The 23,082-nt window shown below is 39.6% G+C and overlaps 1 protein-coding gene across 5 annotated transcripts in view; it reads right to left on the reverse strand.

The window, feature by feature from the left end:
• Positions 1 to 23,082, reverse strand: part of MME (membrane metalloendopeptidase) — a 106,381-nt gene that overhangs the window by 46,790 nt on the left and 36,509 nt on the right. For 4 of the 5 annotated variants that reach the window (XM_020905836.2, XM_020905837.2, XM_020905835.2 and 1 more), the window contains exons 4-9: positions 20,612 to 20,773; positions 19,354 to 19,434; positions 19,172 to 19,267; positions 18,934 to 19,052; positions 16,702 to 16,767; positions 3,668 to 3,802 (exon numbers count right to left, since the gene is read on the reverse strand). In XM_020905836.2, the coding sequence (XP_020761495.1) occupies positions 3,668 to 3,802; positions 16,702 to 16,767; positions 18,934 to 19,052; positions 19,172 to 19,267; positions 19,354 to 19,434; positions 20,612 to 20,773 (659 nt within the window). The remainder of the gene's footprint in view (positions 1 to 3,667; positions 3,803 to 16,701; positions 16,768 to 18,933; positions 19,053 to 19,171; positions 19,268 to 19,353; positions 19,435 to 20,611; positions 20,774 to 23,082) is intronic. The other variant, XM_070466557.1, reaches the window with a different exon arrangement.

The following is a 23,082-nucleotide window of genomic DNA, read 5'->3' on the forward strand; positions in this document are numbered from 1 at the left end:
TTGGATAAAGTCATTTCCAATTAATCCCTTAAATACTCTGTCTTGCTGCTGCCGCTGCCAAGTCGCTTCCATCGTGTCCGACTCTGTGCGACCCCACAGACGGCAGCCCACCGGGCGCCCCCGGCCCTGGGACTCTCCAGGCAAGGACACTGGAGTGGGCTGCCATTGCCTTCTCCCACTCTGCCTGCTACCCGCCACCATTCAGTGTCCTAGTTAAAATTCAGACCGGAAAACACACATACACACACAATGATTTCTGCCAAGAACTGGAGGCAAGTGAGACCAAGAAAATCCCTAGTACACAGTGGAGGTAGGTGCCAAATGATCTGAGGAGAGCGCTAGCACTTACTTCTGTGACTGTCCACTCATGGGGCCTAACGAGCTTAGTGCTATCACCAGCTTCCAGTATTACTGTTTTCACTGACTGAAAAAAGAAAATTTCAATAACAACTCCCCGACTAGTGGTTGAAAGGAGTAGAAGCAATTTTAAGTGAAGAGAGACAAAAGATAAAAATGGGAATTATTTCTCCAGTTAACAATGACTCGTGACTTCAGTTCACTGATTTATTTATTTACTCCAAGAAGAATGCAAAAAGGCAAAATGGTTGTCTGAGGAGGCCTTACAAAGAGCTGAGAAAAGAAGAGAAGTGAAAGGCAGAGGAGAAAAGGAAAGATATACCCATTTGAAAGCAGAGTTCCAAAGAATAACAAGGAGAGATAAGAAAGCCTTCCTAAGTGAACAAAGCAAAGAAATAGAGGAAAACAATAGAATGGGAAAGTCTAGAGATCTTTTCAAGAAAATTAGAGATATCAAGGGAACATTTCATACAAAGATGGGCACAATAAGGACAGAAACAGTATGGATCTAACAGAAGCAGAAGATATTAAGGAGAGATGGCAAGAATACACAGAAGAGCTGTACCAAAAAGTCTTAATGACACAGGTAACCACAATGGTATGGTCACTCACTTAGAGCCAGACATCATGGAGTGTGAAGTCAAGTGGGCCTTAGGAAGCATTGCTATGAACAAAGCTAGTGGAGGTGATGGAATTCCAGCTGAACTATTTCAAATCCTAAAAATGATGCTATTAAAGTGCTGTGCTCAAGATGCCAGCAAATTTGGAAAACTCAGCAGCAGCCACAGGACTGGAAATGGTCAGTTTTCATTCTAATTCCAAAGAAGGGCAATGCAAAGAATGTTCGAACCCTCACAATTGCTCTCATTTTACTTGCTAGCAAGGTAATGCTCAAAATCCTTCAAGGTAGTCTTCAACAAAAGGTGAACTGAGAACTTCCAGATATACAAGCTGGATTTAGAAAAGGTAGAGGAATCAGAGATCAAATTGCCAACATCTGCTGGACCATAGAAAAAGAAAGAGAATTCCAGAAAAAAAGTCTACTTCTGCTTCATTGATTATGCTAAAGCCTTTTACTGTATGAATCACGACAAACTGTGGAAAATTTTTAAAGAGATGGGACTACCAGACCACCTTGCCTGCCTCCTGAGAAGCTTGTATGTAGGTCAAAGAGCAACAGTTAGAACTGGATATGGAACAACAACCGGTTCAAAATTGGGAAAGGATTATGTTGAGGCTGTATATTGTTACCCTGCCTACTTAACTTCTATGCTGAGTATGTCATACAAAATGCCAGGCTGGATGAAGCTCAAGCTGGAATCAAGATTGCCGGGAGAAATATCAACAACCTAAGATAGCAGATGACACTACACTAATGGCAGAGAGTAAAGAGGAACTTAAGAGCACCTTGATGAAGGTGAAAGAGAGCAAAATAGCTGGCTTAAAACTCAACATTCAAAAAAAATGGCATACAGTCCCATCACTTCATGGCAAATAGATGAGGAACAATGGAAACAGTGACAGACTTTATTTTCTGGGGCTCCAAAATCACTGCGGATTGTGACTGCAGCCATGAAATTAAAAGATGCTTCCTCCTTGGAAGAAAAGCTATGACAAGCCTAGAAAGTGTATGTATTAAAAAAGCAGAGACATCACTTTGCCGACAAAAGTCCATATAGTCAAAGCTATGGTTTTTCCAGGAATCATGTACGGATGTGAGTTGGACCGGAAGGAGGGCTGAGTGCCAAAGAATTGATGCTTTCAAACTACGGTGCTGGAGAAGACTCTTGAGAGTTCCTTTGACAGCAAGGAGATCAAACCAGTCAATCCTAAAGGAATCAACCCTGAACCTTCACTGGAAGAACTGATGCTAAAGCTGAAACCACTACTTCGGCCACCTGATGTGAAGGGCTGACTCATTGGGAAAGACCCTGGTGTTGGGAAAGACTGAGGGCAGGAGGAGAAGCGGGCGACAGAGGATCAGATGGTTGGATGGCATCACCGACTCTATGGACTTGAGTTTGAGCAAGCTCCTGGAGATGGTGAATGATAGAGAAGAAGCCTGGTATGCTGCAGTCCTCTGGGTCACAAAGAGTTGGATGGGACTGAGTAACTGAGCATCAACGATTTAAAGATTATGTTTGTAACATCTGCCTGCAATGGTATGCCGGACATTGTGAGACACACAGGTGATTCAGAGAGCACTAAGACCCCACTAAATCTGTGTCTGAGAGGAGAGAAAATATAGACACGAAGACTTTTGAAGTAAGATACGACTATTACAGAGCTGAGGCTGATCAAAGGAGCACACAGTCTGATAAGGTACAAGTGGTAAAAACCCAGGGTAATAAACTATGCTTCTCTAAGAATTCTGTTTCCAACACAGAACCACATGTAACCCATCAAACTGCCATTCACCAGCTGCAGCTCCAACCAATGTCTGGTTCTGATTCTAGACTTTTAGTTTCATGTGGCCCCAGGAAAGCTAAAGTTGCCCTCAAAGATCTTTCGTTTTCAAGATTCTGATGGCAAGCTGCCAAGCAAATAGGGATTTAGGATTGTAGGTTGCTGGTGGCAATGTCACAGCTCTGTGGATCCTAGATGGAAACCGACTATGAGATCAGTCAATAACCTGGATACTGTTTAGACAGAGTTCACTTGCTTGAGACTGCAGATCCTATCAGAGGAATGTCAGAACAGAATGTGCCAACTCAGCCTCTAAGGGCTGACCCAGAACCAGAGGAATCTCAGCAACAGACCCCTTCGGCTTTGCTGATAAACTCCTGTCAGATCTCCCCTGAGCTAATAAGCAGCCTAACAGTCTGAACTCAGTGAATTTCATACTGCAGTGTGGCCATGTTAAGAGGCTAATACTTCTTAGCAAAGGGATAGAGACAATTTCTGTGGTCACCTTAAATTTTAAAACTTTAAAATAAAGCAAAATTGTGTACATTAAAATTAAAACAGCTTTGCTGAATAGTCATCACATGTGTCCTGAATCTCAAGGGCATCTCAAAAACAGTGTGACTGTAAATAGTTAAGATCTTGACGTGCTCCAGTTATAATAGGTCATTAAACAAATCTAGTTTAATATTTGTCAAAATTAGTATGTCTCCTGGATGTCTGGAACTTGGTTTACTGAAAAACTCCAGTTTCAAAGGTCCTCTTGAAGTCAATGATCCATTACTGAGCTGTACATTTTTATCACTTGGTGAGGAGTTGTACCTTTTACCCTTAAAATACGATAGAGAGGAGAGAGAAATAAAAAGCAGTTGACATTATTCATTGTATCAGAGAATATGTGTTTTACATTGGCAATTTCTTTTTCCAAATCCATAACTTTATTCATTTCCAAAGAAAGCTGGTTTTCATCTATAGGCAGTCCTCTTTCCTGACGAATCAATTTGGCCACAGAAATCATAAAATCCACATATGCCGTACAAGCCTGTAAGAAATAAATAACAGCACATTACTGAAGAACCTTCTAAATAATCATCATGGCACTTAAAATTAAGATTTATTTTCAATTCAATATTCATTTTTGGTAACAGATGAAGCACAAAATAGAAATTTGTTTCTGAATCTTAAAAGAAATGACCTGCATAGATTCTCAAACTCAGTGTGTGTTTGAATCATAACAGATTCTCAATGTACCTTTGAATTAGAACAGAACAATGACGGATCACTCTAAAAGTACTAAGTCATTTAAAACCATTTGGTTATGGAGATTTTATAATCTTCAACTTTTAACCAAGTTATACTGCTTTAATAAGAATGTAGTTGCAAAACACTTGGTAAGCAGTAAACTAGTATTTTTTTCTTAAAAATACATTCTTTTGCCAAATTTCCTTTTATCAGGTTTTCTCTGCTCATATAAATGTTTTTTTTCAACTATCCATGAAGAGATGGCCACAAGCATATCACATTATCAAGACATCTTTTAATTGTCTCCTCTAGCCAAGCAGTATTTTCTTTTTTAACGAGACTCTTTTCCCATGAGCTCCTCCAAGACACATCTGTGGGCTTTAGTTAATTCCATAGCTGGTTCTCGTTACTGTGAAATTTCTAATATGCCATTTTGACTATCAGCTTTCTTCCAAGAACTCAAATTCTTCCATTTTATCTTCACACACATTTAACTGTATGAAGATAAGCTATAACCTAGTTATGTTATTGACCTTTTACAGAATATATAAATCCCTTATTCAAATTCTGAATGGCACTGAACCCAGGAAATTGAATACCACTTTCATAAATCTCAGCCCATTGCTATTTAGTTACTATCTATCAGCAGTTTAAATAACTTATGATCCCACCACATTAAAATTTACTCAAAATTTCAAGTCCCAGCATCAGTTTGGGAAGGGCTTCCCTGGTGGCTCAGTGGTAAAGAATCCACCTGCCAATGCAGAAGACTGGGGTTCAATCCCTGGGTCAGGAAGATCCCCTAGAGCAGGAAATGGCAATCCACTCTGATATTCTTGCCTGGGAAGTCCCATGGGTGGAAGAGCCTGATGGGCTAGTCCATGAGGTAGCAAAATAATCAGACACAACAGCAACAAGAAGACTACAGTTAGGAAGGCCACACCACACATTTGGGACGAATGGGTGGTTTTGAGCTTCAAATATTTGTCCACACAGGATAAATATGAAGAAGAGCTGAAGAGTACTTAACCCTTTCACAGTTTCCAGGGGGTTTTACAACCCTACTGATTATCAGTGAAAGGGGCATCCTCCTTGCAACTTTGAGCGAAAAGGCACATTCAAATTCACAGTGACTCATTACAAGGATCACACAAAAAATTTGTAGGGAAATGAAAGTATTTTACCAAACAAGAACCTAAGCAAAATGTAAGCCATTATTAATTTGAAACTCAAGAGGACATCTTTAAGTAACGTTTAGATACTGGTATTCCATGACCATTATTAAACGCTAACTAAACAATTTCCTGGGGAGAGGGCTCTCTCTTCCAAGGATACCCTGCAATTAGGAGGCTAACTAGCATCTCTATCCCGGATCTGCTACTCAATAAAATTTCATCTGTTTCTGCATTAAACACTTAATCACTAAGGTAACAGGGATAAAAAGATGTTTTTATGTACAGTCCTGCCAACTCCATTCTTTTCCTATTAAAAAGTAATCAGAATTCTTGTTTCACTTTGAAGAAAACAAACATGTCTGAGTTCATACCTAATGGGACCAACTATTCCAAAGTACAAACACATGGTGTTTTGAATTAACTGTATTTCAAATCATTTAAGTCCATCTGCATTCAGCAGGAAATTACTACCGACTGCAAAGAAATGGCGCTCTGAATTTTCCAGTATCAATCTCTATGACTTTTTTTGTACACTATGGGATGCTGCTTTGTTAATGAGGTGAGAAGACAATAGCAAGAGTGCTCTCCTCCGTTTCATTGACCCTGAAATGGTGCTACTGCAGTGTCTTCATCCCTAAAGATGTATTTAAAAGCTACAGAACTTGGCAAGCACAAGAACTTTGTGCAATGCTTCCAATCTGCTGAACTGGTAAAGCTTCCCAGAAAGCAAGAAGTATATGATATCATGGACTTCTGGGATGTTTGAATATTAAATACAGTTAACATAGAATACACTCTTGCCTTTAATGAGCTCCATTACCTGGCAAAATTTTACAGTGTGACTGACTAAAACATGTTTCAGTATCTGTTTTTTTTTAAATTGGAGGACAATTGCTTTACAATGTTGTATTAGTTTTTGCCATACAACAACATGAATCAGCCATAAGTATATATATATATATATATACCCCTTCCCTCTTGAGTCTTCCGCCCACCACCACCCCATCCCACCCCTCTAGGTCATCACAGAGCACCAGGCTGAGCTCCTGGGGTTATATAGCAACTTCCCACTAGCTAACTATTTTATACATGGTAATGTATGTATTTCAGTGCTACTTTCAATTTATCCCACTCTCTCCTTCTTCCACTGTGTCCACAAGTCTGTTCTCTACATCTGCATCTCTATTCCTGCCCTGCAAATAAGTTCATCAGTAACATTTTTTCTAGACTCCATATGTATGTGTTAATACAGTATTTGTTTTTCTCTTTGGAGATTTCCTTCAAAAACTAGGAATAAAACTGCCATATGACCCAATAATCCCACTACTGGGCATAGATTCTGAGAAACCAAATTCAAAAAGACACATGTATCCCAAAGTGTTCACCACAGCAGTACCTATAATAGCCAGGACATGGAAGCAAGCTAGATGTCTATTGATAGATAATTGGATAAAGAAGTTGTGGCATATATGTACAATGGAATATTGCATGCTTGACCACTCAAGTGGTCAGTCTTTGTGACCCCATGGACTATAGCCTGCCAGGCTTCTCTGTCCATGAGATTTTCCAGGTCAGAATACTGGAGTGGGTTGCCATTTCCCCTCCAGGGGATCTTCCTGACCCAGGGATCGAACCTACAACTCCGGTGTCTCCTGCAGTGGCAGGCAGATTCTTTACTGCTGAATCACCTGTGAAGCCCACGATGGAAAGTTACTCAGCTGTAAAAAGGAACAAATTTGAGTCAGTTGAACTAAGACAGATGAACCTAGAGCCTGTTATACAGAGTGAAGTATGTCTTAGTATCTTGATTTTATCTTCTTTGGATTCCAAATTCATCCAGTAGCTATCAGAACCCAGGCTTACTGCTGCTGTTAAATCCTTTCTACAAGAGCAGTTTCCCCGGTGGTCCCGTGGTTAAAAATCCATGCTGCAATGCAAGGGACACCAGTTTGATCCCTGACTCCAGAAGACCCCACATGCCACAGAACAGCTAAGCCTGTGTGCCACAACTCCCGAGGCCCCTCGCTGCAGCTACCCAAGCCTGCAGCATCTAGAGCCTGTGCTCCGCAAGAGACGTCACCTCACCGGGAAAAGCGCACGCTGCAATGAAGAGGAGCCCCCGCTCGCCACAACTCGAGAAGGTCTCACACAGCAACAGACTCACCACAGTCAAAAAAATAAATCTTTACAAAGTATTTTCTACCAGATATGATTCTACCTTAACACGTTAATTTTCTTCCTTGAGGTACTTCTAGATATGAAAAGTGCCAAATAATAGCAATTATAATTTGGGGAGAAAGTGAATCAACACATATTTTAACCTTAAACAGTATATTAGCCAGAATATTTTTTAAATCAAAAATTTAATTTTTCTTTTCTGTGACGAATAGAGCAACTAGATATTAGGACAAGGGTGAGAGGTAACTATCTTCTTTGACAGTTGTAAGGTAGCCTAGTTGAAGCTTTGATACAGTGAATTCTTTGCGTGATTAAAAAAATAAAACACAGAAAACAAAAAACCTAAATATCTATGTAGTCTTTCCTTTAAAAATAAAACATTATAAATCCCAATGATTGTAATAGCAGGTTCAAAGATGATAACTGGTTTTAAATGGTTGGGTAAAATCCACAATAGCAGTTTTGTGAGCTTTTAAGTTATACACTATTGGTGAGGTATTTACCAATACCCAACACCAGGAACTGTTACTCTGATTCTTTATTTTGCAAGACCAGGCAATAATATTTATATGTTGGCTCTGTTCAGAAATTGGATTCCTTCTGCTTAGAAAAAAAGCTGCTATTTGTTGGAGTTGCCAAAGGGCAAGACAGCAGTGCCATTGTCCTTGACACTTAATGTCTCCGTTAATAAGTAACAGCAAGTCCCAGGGAGGAACGGAGAGCACTCTGGAAACGCTGCCTGATATTTGTGCACCTTGGTATGCCGGCAACCATGGACCAGAGGTTTCACTCCTGGTACACCTCAGCCTTAGCAATTTGCTGCCCTTCCCTTTCCCAGATATCACGTGGAGCATTAAGCAACTGAAAAGCCACAGAACTGTCTTATTCCTAACCGCTGATGTCAGGGGTGTTATTTAGTAGTGTCACACAGGATGTTTCGTGAGGGAACACACAGGGCCCCCACCAAGAGAGATACGTTTCCTCTCAGAAGACTATGAAGTTTTTTCCACTTGACGAAGCATGTCAGGGGTCATGCAGCTGCCAGAACACAGAGACTTGCTCCCCAAAGATGGATACAGACATACAGAACCACACAGTGGTTCCTGGAGACAGGAAGGGAGAAAGTCCCCAGATGCTAGCAGGGCTCAGAAACAGGAGAAACACAGGACACGAGAGAATACACTGTGGATGAACATGGGGGTGGTCAGAGGCTTTTGTCAGGTTTTTAATGAGAGCACCTGCAGATTCACATGAGAATTTATTGTGTAACTTCTAAGGGTTGTTGCTTACGTTTGGGAAGGTGCATGTACTTCTTTTTACAAAGTTCAGTTGATCTAAAAAATTTCCCTTGTCATACCCACTAAGTCCCAAGTTCAAAAGCTCCTTTATGTTTTGTTAAACACAGATACTTGGGTGAAACCTCCTGACTATTAGTCACCTGGTGCCCAGAAAGAACAAAATGAGGTCAGCAGTTTCCCTTGCAGGATCTGTTTTACCAAGTCAACCAAGCAGCAGTCAGAGCAATCCTTTTAAAAACTAAATCAAATCATATCTAAATTATCCACTGACCTGGAACGCCAGTCATTCACCTTTTATAACACTGCCTCCGTGCACCTATTTTCTTAAATTATTTTTCGTTGTCTATCTCCTCTGATTCGAACCATGAGAATTCTATGTGAATTAAAGGCCATTTCTGCCTTGTTTCCTTGATATCCTTCCTCTCCAGAGGAGTATCTGTCACACAGTAGAAGCTCAATAAAAATATGGTTAAATTGTAAGTATACTGAGTAAATTTCCCTCACTGTTATCAGCCTTCTAATCGTAGTCCAAGTCCAGAGCAGTTTCTCTGAGCTTGCATTTTGGGTAAGCAGGCAAACAAAATCCTCTCTTGGTTTACCCAAAGTTCTAAAACCTGCTCATCTAAAGGACTGAAAATCTCAGTTTGTGCTATTTCCAGAGTAGGTACAGCTTAGAGAATTTCCCTGGATTGTGATTTCTCTTATTCAGTACACAAGCCTTGGATCATCCCTTTTTGGCTTCTAACAATCTCAGCCATATTCTAAGTCCTCTGTCTTCATTTCTAAAGTGTTTTCTTTTTTCCTTTTTTTTTTTTAATGAACATCACTTTTTCTAATTGCTCTAAATTTCGTCATAAGTCTCACCTCCCTCTTCCTACCCTGCCACGCCGCATAGCAATATACTATACAGCTTCTAACCTCGAACTCCTTTGCTACCTCCTCAAGCTTTCATCAACTAGATGAGAGATCTTCTCACTTTTACTTTAGCCCTGAAATGCTCTATTCAGATGAATGTTCTGTTAATGTATAAACAAGTAAAATAAATCTTGAAGAATGTATACATGAAGGTGTGGCTACACAGAGCACTGCTTCTGGCACATGCAAAGTGGTCCGAACATTCAGAAACCACTACTGTGGCTTATTCTACCTTCTCAGACAAACACAGAACATAAACATAGCTACAATCCAATTATGCTCCAATATTTTGGTTAACTAACCTGTAGATTTCCTTATGAAGGAGGATAAGATAACAATTAGCCTTGAAACACTAAGGAGGTAGGGAAAGAGAAGGTTTGAAACCAATTCCATTCTTCTGAATAGAGTTTAAAAACTCTTCTGAAGGTGTGATTTTTCAAGAAAATTAAGGTTGCTATTCCTTTCAGTGAATCAGTATGCAAGCACCTTCTTACAGGAAATAGTTGGTTGGTTCCATTTTAAAATTCTGTGAATGGGATGATTATTTTTTATGGGCAATGGGTATCTCTCATATTGCTTTCCTAGCATAGAAAAATGCATACTCTTGTACCGGGTAGAGTTGTTTCAAATCTCATTACTTCTGTCCTCTGAGGTAGTGGTGTGTCATTGAGTGACATCTTCAGATAATCAGAATGCCTCAGAAATAAAGTTCTATCTCTCCAGCAAGAGTGGCTCCTTAATAAACCCATTCTGAGAGCACAATTAAATCTCAATTTTTAAAATAAATGTATATATTTGTTCAGTATCTGTACAGATGTAGATGTGGCCTTCCGCCTAATACTTGGCCGGAGGGACACTGTGCTCTCAGTTTTACACTATAAACTCCTGGAAAAAGACAGTGTTTGTCTGGTTTGACACCTTGGGTCATCCACACGAGCCAGCTTAATTCACTATTTTCAATGAGAACTGCTCTCCAGGTTTGCTTTTTTTTTTTAAGGAATTGCACCATCTAGAAGTAAAACTAGTTGGGAATCAGAAGACAGGATCATGACCAGGGGAGCTACACAGTGGCTATTTCTCGCCAGCTTCTCACAACAGAACCCTCATGTTCTCTTTCTTCTTGGTGGAGAAGGGGTCTACTTTCCTGAGTCACTGAGATGGGCTGACAGCACCAACTAGCTAAGCAGAGAGCCTGGGTGCCTGGACACAGCGCTTGGTCAAGAGAAGGGCGGGTGGCCCAGTCAGGATCAGAGCCCTTTCCCCAGAAATCAACAAACCATAACAGAGATGGGATTTCTTTTCTCTAGATTGCAAAGCCGCCAGGGATCATCGTTGATGCTGCAACAGAGATAGCCTGCCAGAAAAGGACTCCAACACAGCAGAAAGCAGAGCCTTGAGAATGGGAAAAAGAGTTAAGATGATTCAACTGTACCTCTGGAACCAATCATGCTTGATTCATCCCTGGAACTTTATAGTTAGGTGTGGCAAACAAACAGAAAACATTTTTTAACAGAATTTAAGTTAGAGTAGGTTTCTATTGCATATAATTAATGTTCCTGACACATGGATCTTCTAATCCACAACTTGAGCAAATCATTTTACTTAATTGGGTCTCTATTTTCTTATTTCTAAATTCTTTAATGTCCCATTTAGCTCTTAAAGTCTGTGCATAAGTAAATATAATAAGAAAATATATGACACTATCATGTAAAAAATACAAGGATATATTTCTTTGAGTTGCTATTGTCTTTAAGGCCTATTCCCTCTTTAGGAGGGAAAGCACAGAAAACAAAAAGGAACTGAGGTATTTAAGTTCAGAACAATAACCAGAGGAATACAATATGCATTTCTAAAAATATAACATTCAAAATTTCTAAATAAAAGCACACGAGTTTGAAAAGCAGCGAGTTTTTTGTTTTTGTTTTAACCAGAGGAAAATAGGTTTTGTTTTAAGGAAGGAGGTTAGACATAGTTCTTGAAAAAAATGCATTACCAATTTTCATCACTTAGTGGCATAATGGCACATTTTACTATTTTGAATGCCAAACAAATATTAGAACACAAAAATTCCATTCCTAGGATATCAGAAGCCCCCAAATACTTCAGTGTTGTGGAATGGACTTCCTTGTAACTACAGGTGCTATTTTCATTGCTCATAAGAAGTCTGGTTGTAGAATTGTAAGATGATTCCCTAGAAAGAGGGATCAAAAAAGACCTGGGGGGAATGGCCTTAGGTAATGATTTGATCAAGGAAATCTATAATTAGGGTCCCTTTGATCAGAAAGGGGTGCTTCCTATTCCCCAGCCCCTGAGACATATCTGCAAACCGGATGCCATTTCATAGTGTGAAAAATCACTGGCTAGAGTGACAGACAAAGAAGCCAGCCTTCTCTAGTCAAAGATAAAGCACCTTTCCTGTCTTCCCTGATATCTTCCCTCTCAACCATTCATCCATAGATTCCACAATAGACATTAAATAAAAAGAGTATATAGAAATCTGCATGCTATGAGAACATATATGTTCTTCATCTAGACAAAAGCTCCAGGAAAGGCCTTCACCAGTAAGTAAAATTCAAACTTACTATGGGATTAGGAGAAAAACAGGAGGGCTGGCCAGATGGCATGTGAGTGTGTGTGTGTGTGTGTGTGTGTGTGTGCACGCGTGTGTGTGTGTGTGTGTGTGTGCGTGTATTCCTCCTGGCAAAGGAAACAGCATACATAAAAGTATATAAGTGAACAACCTAGAGGGTGGGATGGGGCTGAGGGTGGGAGGAAGGTTCAAGAGGAAGGGGACATAAGTATACCTATGGCTGTTTCATGTTATATATGTCAGAAACCAACACAGTACTGTAAGCAATTATCTACCAATTAAAAATAAACAAACTTTAGAAAGAATTAATAAAGTATATAAGTGAGAAAACCAATGAAAACCATTGTTATACTGATACAATGATGTTGAGATTTATTCTAGCTTTATAAATTCTCCAGTAGTGTTATTTTGTTATACTATCCTTTTCACCATTTTTTACCCATGAATAATAAAACCCTAAAAAAAAAAAAAAAGTACTTGAAGGGATTGAATTCTTTCAGAGATAGCAAAGTTGTAGAAAAACTAGAATGAACTTTTATTTGATAGCTGGCTGGGGATGCAGATGAAACTAAGTGAGGGATTACAGGTAGTAATGACTGGGAAAGAGTAGCAAATATCATGAGGGAAATAGGTAGAAAATTGGAATTTTCTCCATAGTTATATACTCTTCCCCCTCCCCCTAATGCTCCAAAAGAATGGATTTTAAGATGGGGAGAGTACAGAAATGTTCTAGCAATTACCCATTTTCAGGATGACAGAATTTCATCTCATAAAAAAAAAGAATTTCATATTATATGCAGACTCCTTGCAACTGGAAGGACATTGCTTGGAGCTTGGAGCACTAGGCTGAGACATATTCTGAGGTTGGAGGTTAGGAGGAAAGAGTGCAGTGACCATATAGCCATAGTTATGGAAGCGGGTAAGGCACCCAGCATGCTGTGTGTTGCTTCTCTTATCCAGATCACAGGAGGGCACCTAATTTGAGCTAATAATAACTTCCTAGCTGAAAGTGCTAGTGCTACTGAGTTTTCTAAATCATCTGTTCACCTAAAGAACTCTACTACTATGAAATACTATTCTTAGGAAGTTGGAATGAGGTATGGAAGGAACAGAAGATAGGGACTAAAGTTCTATCTCTGGTAATACTATTGTTTGACTGAGGGTTCTGACAAAGACTGACAATCTTTGGGCCTTGGATTTCTCACTCATGAACTCTAATCACATTACTAACTCCAGATTTAATTTCCACTCCATTGTTTGACTACAAATATTTTGACTATAGGTATTTTCCCAACCAGTGGATGCAATGAATAGTAGAGACTGCCAAATGTAAATATCTTCGGTCTGAGCTCCTCTTCTTTTCAGTAATAGAACCTTGTTCCCATTAACCAAATTTTAATAAGGCATACACATGGCCACTTGTTTAATACTACATTTCTCATCCTCAGTGATACTTAACTGTGTGCACATGACAATATACTAAGCAATGAAAGGTATACAACTTCTGTGTCACTTACATAACAAGAAATTGCTTGTCTAGCACTAGCTCTTCTCTTTTACTTATGAACTGAAATGTGAACAGGGCACTGGTGAACCAACTTTGACCAAACAGACTACAAATAAAACACTTGAGGAGGTTGATATTAGAGCAACAGGTCAAAGAAAACAGTGCTCCTGGCCATTCCCATGAAGAGAGCTTCCTACCTCTCCGGAGACAGAAATTAACTTCTGGCCTGCTTGTATTTTTCAGTCTCTTTTTAATCACAATTTAGTAAGACCCCAGCTAATTTACAAACTCAAATGTCTAGAGGAACCACAAAGTCAATAAAAATCAATGAATTATCTTGATGAGGACTGCCCAAGTCTGGAGAACAAAGGTTGTCCTATCTGAAGGAACAACCATAAAAAAACTGCCCCACAACCACATGGGGATGCAGGTCTAGGGTTTCCAATTCTGCTAATTTATCAGGAGATCTGGATTCTGAAGTAAAATCTTCAATTTTTATAAAATCTTGGCAACTAAAACAAAAATTTTAAAAAATTAGCCACAGGTTAAACAAAATGCCTCTCTATGACTCAAACCTATAACCTAGATTATGACATTCTATTAATTATGAGACAATATTGAATACAAAATGCACGAATACACCATCCTCTTAACAACAGGATCCTTTCCAAAAGAAAAAATGCCAAAAGGAAACTTTATCAATTACGTGTATACACTGACTGCCAGGTATACCTTGATATCAGGAATGTTAAAATACAAAAAATACGCATCCTTTTTGTTGTTGTTTAGTTGCCAAGTCATGTCTGACTCTTTTGAGTCCCCATGGACTGGAGGCTGCCAGGCTCCTCTGTCCACAGGATTTCCCAGACAAGAATACTGGAGTGGGCAGCCGTTTCCTTCTCCAAGGGATCATCCTGGACCAGGGACTGAACCAACATCTCCTGGATTGGCAGGCAAATTTTTTGCCACTGAGTCACCAGGGAAGTCCTCACACATCTTTATCAGGTTGGATAAATTTAGTATGTTTTTGGACAAAATCCTAAATTTGACAAACATTCCAGTTAATAACAATGAAAATGTAATATAATGAGCCAAAATTCTTCAATCACCCTCAACTCTGCAATAGGAAGCAGTTAGACAGCTTGTAAAGTCAACAGCTGCAACCCACACGATACCCGCATTATCAAGAACTCAAATATCCCACACCCATTTGATTGTCTATGACGTTAATTGTGGACTTTTATATTTATCTTTTTCTTCATTTCAATGCTGTGTAGCCACTCATAAAGATACTTTATAGTGAATTTATTCTATGGCTTTTGAACTTAATAATGCGGCAAAATGCACACTCAGTATGAACATAAAGAGCTAATCATTTTAATTAAGAAGTAATTCCAGACACACCACCTCTGACCCATTAGAATCAAAGGTAACTAAACTTACTTTTGAGCCTCAAATTAGGAAAGAAAACATTTATGGAACCAAAACCTTCCCCAAATACTTAATACATTACACTGCTAAGTTTATCTTCTGTGGTTCCTTTATATCAACAAGCAAGTGCACACCCACACCAGCTTGAGCAAGGTAAGGCTGTGAGACAGTAAGAAGCGGTGTTGTGGGGTGTGATGGATAGAGTCAGAAGGTGGCCACAAAGGTTTGTCTGAACCCGGCGCCCCTATGTGGGTAGCCCTCTGAAAGTCAAATAGGAAGGCTCTAGAAGAATGGTGCTGAGTACACTGTATGTACTTACTGGACCATTCCCCAGTCTTCACTGGCACTGACCTAGACCATGATTCATCTGTTCATTTTTTAAATCATTCAAGTTTATAGAGAAAATAAGACATTTAAAACTGACTTTTCAGGGAGAATGGATACACCATGATATGGTTGTTGATAACAACCTCAGATATGGAGATGACATCACTTTAATGGCAGGAAGCGAAGAACAAAGGGCCTCTTAATGATGGTGAAAGAGGAGAGTAAAAAAAACTGGCTTAAAACTCAACATTCAAAAACCGAAGATTATAGAATCTGGTCCCATCACTTCATGGCAAACAGATGGGAGAAAAGTGGAAACACAACAGATTTTATTTTCTTGGGCTCCAAAATCACTGTGACAGCAGCCATGAAATTAAAAGATGCTTGCTCCTTGGAAGAAAAGCTATGATAAACCTAGACAGAGTATTAAAAAGCAGAGACATTATTTTGCCAACAAAGGTTCGTATAGTCAAAGTTGTGGTTTTTCCAGTAGTCATGTACGGATGTGAGAGTTGGACCATAAAGAAAGCTAAGCTCCAAAGAATTGATGTTTTTGATCTGTGGTGCCAGAGAAGACTCTTAGGAGTTCCTTGGACAGCAAGCAAGATCAAATCAGTCAATCCTAAGGAAAATCAACCCTGAATATTCCTTGGAAGGACTGATGCTAGAGCTGAAGCTCCAATACTCTGGCTACCTGATGTGAAGAGCTGACTCATTAGAAAAGACCCTGATGCTGGAAAAGATTGAGGACATGAGAAGGGTGTGACAGAGGATGAGATAGTTGGAAGGCGTCATTGACTCAATGGACATGAGTTTAAGAAAATTGTGGGAGATAGTGAGGGACAGGGAAGCCAGGTGTGTTGCAGTTCATGGGGTCACAAAGTGTAGGACAGGGCTTTCACAAAGTGTAGGACAGAGCTTGGTGACTGAACAATATTCGTATGCTGAGCCCCTTCATCATTCACCTGAAACTATCACAACATTGTTAATGGGCTATACTCCAATATAAAATTAAAAGTTAAAAATAAATAAGTAAATAAAATTGGCTTTTAAAAATGGGCCACATGACTTAAATACTGAGAATCAAGACACAAACAAGGAATTTTAAGTTTGTTTGTTTCTTAAAAGCTCTTCATTTGTTCTGTTGAGAATACTCAGTCAGTCAAAGGAAGTTCACTATTATGTATGATTTTCAGTATCTGCCTGAGTGAAGAAGATAGAAGGTTTAGTTTAAATTCTGTAGCTTAGTTTTGTTGGTTTTTTTGTTTCTGTTTTTACCTCTTTATATGCTGCAGTGCATTCGTAGTAGTCTCTGGAAGGCAGGCCAAGTTGAGGTTGGTCAATCTATAAAAAATGTACAAAGAAGAAAATATTCAGTTGATATAGAACAGTTTGACAGATTATAAGCATGCCTACCTATGTGTAAGCATTATCTTAGTGTTCTTGCTCTATGCGACAAGCTAACACTGAGTGAATATACAATTAAGAAGTGGTTTCCACAATACTTCTCAGTGTTAAACTGATGGATAGGTGAGACAATCTGGAAGATCATACTACAGATATTTGAGAGAAACCGATGAAATCTTAAACCCACAAAAACCATATGGGGAAGGAGTTGAATGTGTAAGAATGGGAGAGATGAACAAATACACATTAGAATCTAGGACTGGGGAGTTTTATACTTTTATAGGACATTTCAGGTCCCTGAGCTTCTAATATACTCCCTTGCTGGATTTTCTTCTGCCCCTACCCTTAACTGTAATGGGAAAAAAAAAAAAACAAAAAACAAATAAAACCTCTATGGTTGACTCAAGAAATTCTAAGCTAGTAGAAATCTTGCCAGAGATTTTTTTGAGAGTCTCTACCCTAAGAGGGGGCTTCCTTGGTAGCTCAGTTGGTAAAGAATCTGCCTGCAATGCAGGAGATGGGGGTTCAATCCCTGGGTCGGGAAGATTCCATAGAGAAGGGAACGTGTTAGTATTTTTGCCTGGAGAATCCCTATGGAAGAGGAGCCTGGTGGGCTATAGTCCATGAGGTGACAAAGAGTCGGACATGACTGAGCAACTCACACACACACACACACACACCCTAAGAGGACAGAGAAGTCCTCTGCAGTTCTCTTCGGAGCTGCCCTGCTCAGGAAGTCAGCAGACCCAGCTGCCAGCTGAGTGTATGAAAGAGGTAACCCATCTCTGCTCCAGCACTGGGTCCACTCCACCCTGGATCCCCCAGGAAAGCTCCTAGACATCCATCCTTGCAGCTTTGTGAGATTCCTTCCTACATGCTGCACGGTAAGTGGGTAAAGTAAACTAGAGTATTTGTGGGTGGAAGTGAGGATCCTAGCAGTGTAAAGAAACAGGGCAATATAAAAGAAACAGAACCCAGAAGACTGGCGGGGAAAGAGCCAGAAGGCATCCCCACAGGAGGGGCCCTGTCCTTCTCTAACCTTCGGAGCCTCCTTAGCAGCCCTCATAGGGTGATCGAGCAGGATGCTGGCATTCCACAGCCAAGGGAGAGACTCTAGGAAGCCAGACAGGGTCCACTGCAGACAAGAGTCAGGTTCAACTGTTTTCATGGTTTTAATAAAAATGACCCTAAGGATTTATATAACTGTGACATACATAAGCTTCTGTGACCTGTAACTTTCGGTAGTTTCTTTTACAGGAGACTAAAGAAAAGCTCTGTAAATGTTTTACTCCATTCTAAACATACTTATTAAGTACTAATCTCATCTTAGGAGATGTCTTAGGTTAACCTAAATGAATAGTTTATACTCTAAAAAAAAAAAAAAATCAAATAAAGCCCTTTGAGAAGAATGACATTTGCTTACTTTAACTGGGAAAAAAAAGTACAGATGTAGCAAGCATCAAAATTATGTTCGAAATCCCATTTTTATGATCTTTTTGCAGTCAATTAGGAATTTCTGATTTCCAACCTGTATTACTTATATAAACTAGACCATGCCCCTTTCATGAACATACAGAGAAATCAAGTGCTTTTTCTAAACTGTTGTTGTTTAGTCAGTAAGTTGTGTCCATCTCTTTGTGACCCCATGGACTGTAGCCCACCAGGCTCCTCTGTCCCTGGGATTCCCCAAGCCAAGAATACTGGAGTGGGCTGCCATGCCCTCCTCCAGCGGATCGTCCTGCCCCAGGAATCAAACTCAAGTCTCCTGTATTGGCAGGCGTATTCTTTACCACTGAGCCACCAGGGAAGCCCCTTTTCTAAACAGGAGAGACCTGAAGTCTTTAACTTCTTATCATTTATTTTTATAAAGGGAGAGCTATCTAAACAAAGATAGCAGAAAGGACAGTTGAATGTCTAACACACAGCATCAAGAAAACAGTTTCAAAATTGGAAATCCAGGTATCTGTCCTTGAATTTATTACCAGTTTGTTCCTACAATTCAAATAAGAACAAGCCTTATTTCTAAATATCAATAACAACAATGCGTGTGAATGTTTTATCACAATTTAAAGATAACTCTGGCTTCTGGCCATACAAACTTACATGAATTATATGATTCGTAGAGTTTTTATCATCAGTGCCAACAAAAAAATTAATAATGACTTTTTTCCCATATTTAGAATTCAGTTGTGCAATAGATTTCTCAGCTGTCCAAGAAGAACCTGAAGAAATGAAAGGTGAAGTATTATCACTAGATGCTTAATGCATTAATATGATACTACAGTATAGTAATAACAGATTTTGAACAGACATAATTTTTCTAAAGGGAAGACCGTCTCACCATATTTTTGCTCCCAGTTGTCCAGCGCCACCGGCCAGTCGTAAATATCTGGCAACAGTCTGAGTAGAGGTTCTCCGCCTCGGCTCTCAATAGCAGCTTTTAAAAACAATGAATATAAATATATTATGAAGTCTATGCATGTTTTGGCATACTCCTAATAAAATAAACTAAAGAGCACTTACTCTCATTTATACAAGATCTATACAGCGTCTTTGCTTTCTGCACCGCTGTTACATCTTCAGGTTGGGATTCCTGAAGGGCATCTGAAATGGAGTGTTGGGAAAATGCATCACTGTAATCGCTCATCTGCGGCTCTAAATAACATTTTCCATGCATTTGTGGCTTAAAAAAAAAAGCTTCTATGTGTTCATACCTCTCCCATTCCAAAACCTTATGGGAAAAAACCAAACTCCTTATCAGATCATTATTCCTGGTGTAGAAGGAGGAGTTACTTTGATTAGCCAACTTAAATGAAAGTCTTCTTGACCAGATTATTAGTTTCTGGTGAACAGTGATACATACTGCTCTCAGAAGTTACTTTTTCTGATATTGAGATTAAAAAGAAAACAAATTTGTTTTTGGAATTTGGAATTTAATATGACAGTCTTCTTGATGGTTGAAGGGTAATTATTTTTGTGTGATCATACTGTTCATGCTCCAAATGAAATGTTCTACTTGCTTGGATATTAAAAAATAGCAAAAAAAATATATATTTTTTTATTTTTACAAAGTAGCTTCTAAATGAGAACACAGAATATGGGATAACAAAGGACTAGACACAACTTCCTCAACTTCCCAGGGAGAGTGTCTTGATTATATCTGGATTAGAACAGATTTACCTAGTCTGGGAAATCAAATCTTGGTAATATCTTACAGCAACTTCAACACAGGACCAGGGTAGAAAGAACATGCACGTCCTGTTTAGTGGCAATCATTTAATTTCTCCTGTAAAATGCATAAAGATGCCACTTTCATGGATAATAAAACATTTATCATGTTACATACAAATGAAAGCAAGAATGCTGAGACGCCAACATATTCATTTTGGTGTCTTCCATCCTTAGAGTGACTCGGCAATGGTCCACAAAACTTGGAGGGATTATCAACTTTTAATTTTGTGTGACGCTCCTTGTAATGGCTTTTACACTCCCAAGTAAAATCTTGAAAATGGATGTTATTTAGTTGCTAAGTTGTGTCTGACTCTTTTGTGACCCCATAGACTATGGCCCACCAGGCTCTTCTGTCCATGGGATTTCCCAGGCAAGGATAATGGAGTGGGTTGCCATTTCCTTCTTCAGGGGAATCTTCCTGACCCAGGGGCTTGAACCCACATCTCCTTCACTGGCAGACAGATTCTCTACCACTGAGCCACCTGGGAAGGCCTTAAAATGGATGTATTAAGACAGAAATCTTTGATACATAGACTTAAACTTCACTAACCTTTCAAAACGACTTCTAATTCATCTCTTAAAATGTCAAAGTTACTGTAACGAGAGCTGGTCTCAGGAATGACGTTGCGTTTCAACCAGCCTCCGCAAGCATATTTGAAAAAGTCTGTACAAGGCTCAACAGTGGCATCCATGTTCTGGATCAGTCGAGCGGCTGAAAGACCAGAGAAAGGATGAGATAAAGTGAAGGGTTTGTTTCGTAAGTAGTTTGGAAGGGGAGAAAAAAAAGAGACATGTTACTTCTTTATGATCAAGTCAACTGGACCGATGCTCTTCTTTTCACTTGTGGAACTGTGGACTTAGGTTGAATGATGAATATTATGGCTGGTTTTATTCTTGAGAGGTCTGGGTCCTCCTATCCTGCATCTTACCTCTTTCTTTCTTTAAACAACCAAGCATCTCTCTAGTTTCTACCTCAGATGAAAGAAAGAATGCAGGCCTGCTTTAGCTGTTCCTGGGCCTGGGCCTGGAGTCACTCTTCACTCTGATAATTTTGGCTGCTGACTTTGTTCTTCAAGGTGCTGTGACCTTTGAACATCTCTGAGGCTCTAAGGCATGTGGGACTGTTAATAGATTTTATTGTTTCAGTAAAGATCTGAAGCTACAGTTAATACTTCTTGGACTCTACTTACAAAACTTCTGCAGTTCACACTGGATATCCAATTTGCATTTGTTTATGTAGAGTCTGTCATTATAAAATTAGCTGTAAGCTTGTTAGTTTTTCTTTCATCCATGATTTTATCTTTGAGAATTACGATGAAAAAATAAATCAACCAATGTTGAGTATTTACAATGTGCAAAACACCTGACTATACTAGATGTCTCAGTTAATAGAAAGAGGCATAAAGAGAAGATGTACAAAGAGAAAAATATTACATTATGTACAGGACTGCCATGCTCACAATTTCTACATCTGGAATAGTGAGAAAACCCTGCCACTGCCCTCCCCACATTCTTTCTCATACAAGTTGAACTGTCCTGCAGGGAGAACAAAAGAGCAATTGAGAATTCATCTGCATCAAGAGAGTATAAGTTCTCAAGTGAGCTTTTGAAAATCCTTTGCCTTTTGAATAAATTAATTAATTAAACACTTTTAAAGAACTGCTGAGCTGTGTGGATTTTTCCAGCTTGGAATGGTAAATCTGTCTGCCGGCTGAGCCTCGAGCCCCCGCTTCTGACCACTTCTGGACACATTTGCCTGGCTGTCATCTTAGTCTCCGTCTCTTTAAGACTAAACTCTCTGTTCAGTTCAGTTCAGTTCAGTCACTCAGTCGTGTTCGACTCTTTGCGACCCCATGAACCACAGCACGCCAGGCCTCCCTGTCCATCACCAACTCCCAGAGTCCACCCAAACCCATGTCCATTGAGTCAGTGATGCCATCCAACCATCTCATCCTCTGTCGTCCCCTTCTCCTCCTGCCCTCAATCTTTTCCAGCATCAGGGTCTTTTCAAATGAGTCAGCTCTTCGCATCAGGTGGCCAAAGTATTGGAGTTTCAGCTTCAGCATCAGTCCTTCCAATGAACACCCAGAACTGATCTCCTTTAGGATGGACTGGTTGGATCTCCTTGCAGTCCAAGGGACTCTCAAGAGTCTCCTCCAACACCACAGTTCAAAAACATCAATTCTTCAGTGCTCAGCTTTCTTTATAGTCCAACTCTCACATCCATACATGACCACTGGAAAAACCATAGCCTTGACTACATGGACCTTTGTTGGCAAAGTAATGTCTCTGCTTTTTAATTTGCTAAGTTGGTCATAACTTTCCTTCCAAGGAATAAGTGTCTTTTAATTTCATGGCTGCAATCACCATCTGCAGTGATTTTGGAGCTCAGAAAAATAAAGTCTGACACTGTTTCCCCATCTATTTGCCATGAAGTGATGGGACCTGATGCCATGATCTTAGTTTTCTGAATGTTGAGCTTTAAGCCAACTTTGTCACTCTCCTCTTTCACTTTCATCAAGACGCTCTTTAGTTCTTCTTCACTTTCTGCCATAAGGGTGGTGTCATCTGCATATCTGAGGTTACTGATATTTCTCCTGGCAAACTTGATTTGAGTTTGTGCTTCCTCCAGCCCAGCGTTTCTCATTATGTACTCTGCATATAAGTTAAATAAGCAGGGTGACAATATACAGCCTTGACATACTCCTTTTCCTCTTTGGAACCAGTCTGTTGTTCCATGTCCAGTTCTAACTGTTGCTTTCTGACCTGCATACAGATTTCTCAAGAGATGGGTCAGGTGGTCTGGTATTCCCATCTCTTTCAGAATTTTCCACAGTTTATTGTGATCCACACAGTCAAAGATTTTGGCATAGTCCATAAAGCAGAAATAGATGGTTTTCTGGAACTCTTGCTTTTTTGATGATCCAGCGGATGTTGGCAATTTGATCTATGGTTCCTCTGCCTTTTCTAAAACCAGCTTGAACATCTGGAAGTTCACAGTTCATGTATTGCTGAAGCCTG

The sequence above is a fragment of the Odocoileus virginianus genome, chromosome 4 (genome assembly GCF_023699985.2).
Source record: "Odocoileus virginianus isolate 20LAN1187 ecotype Illinois chromosome 4, Ovbor_1.2, whole genome shotgun sequence".
Lineage (NCBI taxonomy): Eukaryota > Metazoa > Chordata > Mammalia > Artiodactyla > Cervidae > Odocoileus > Odocoileus virginianus.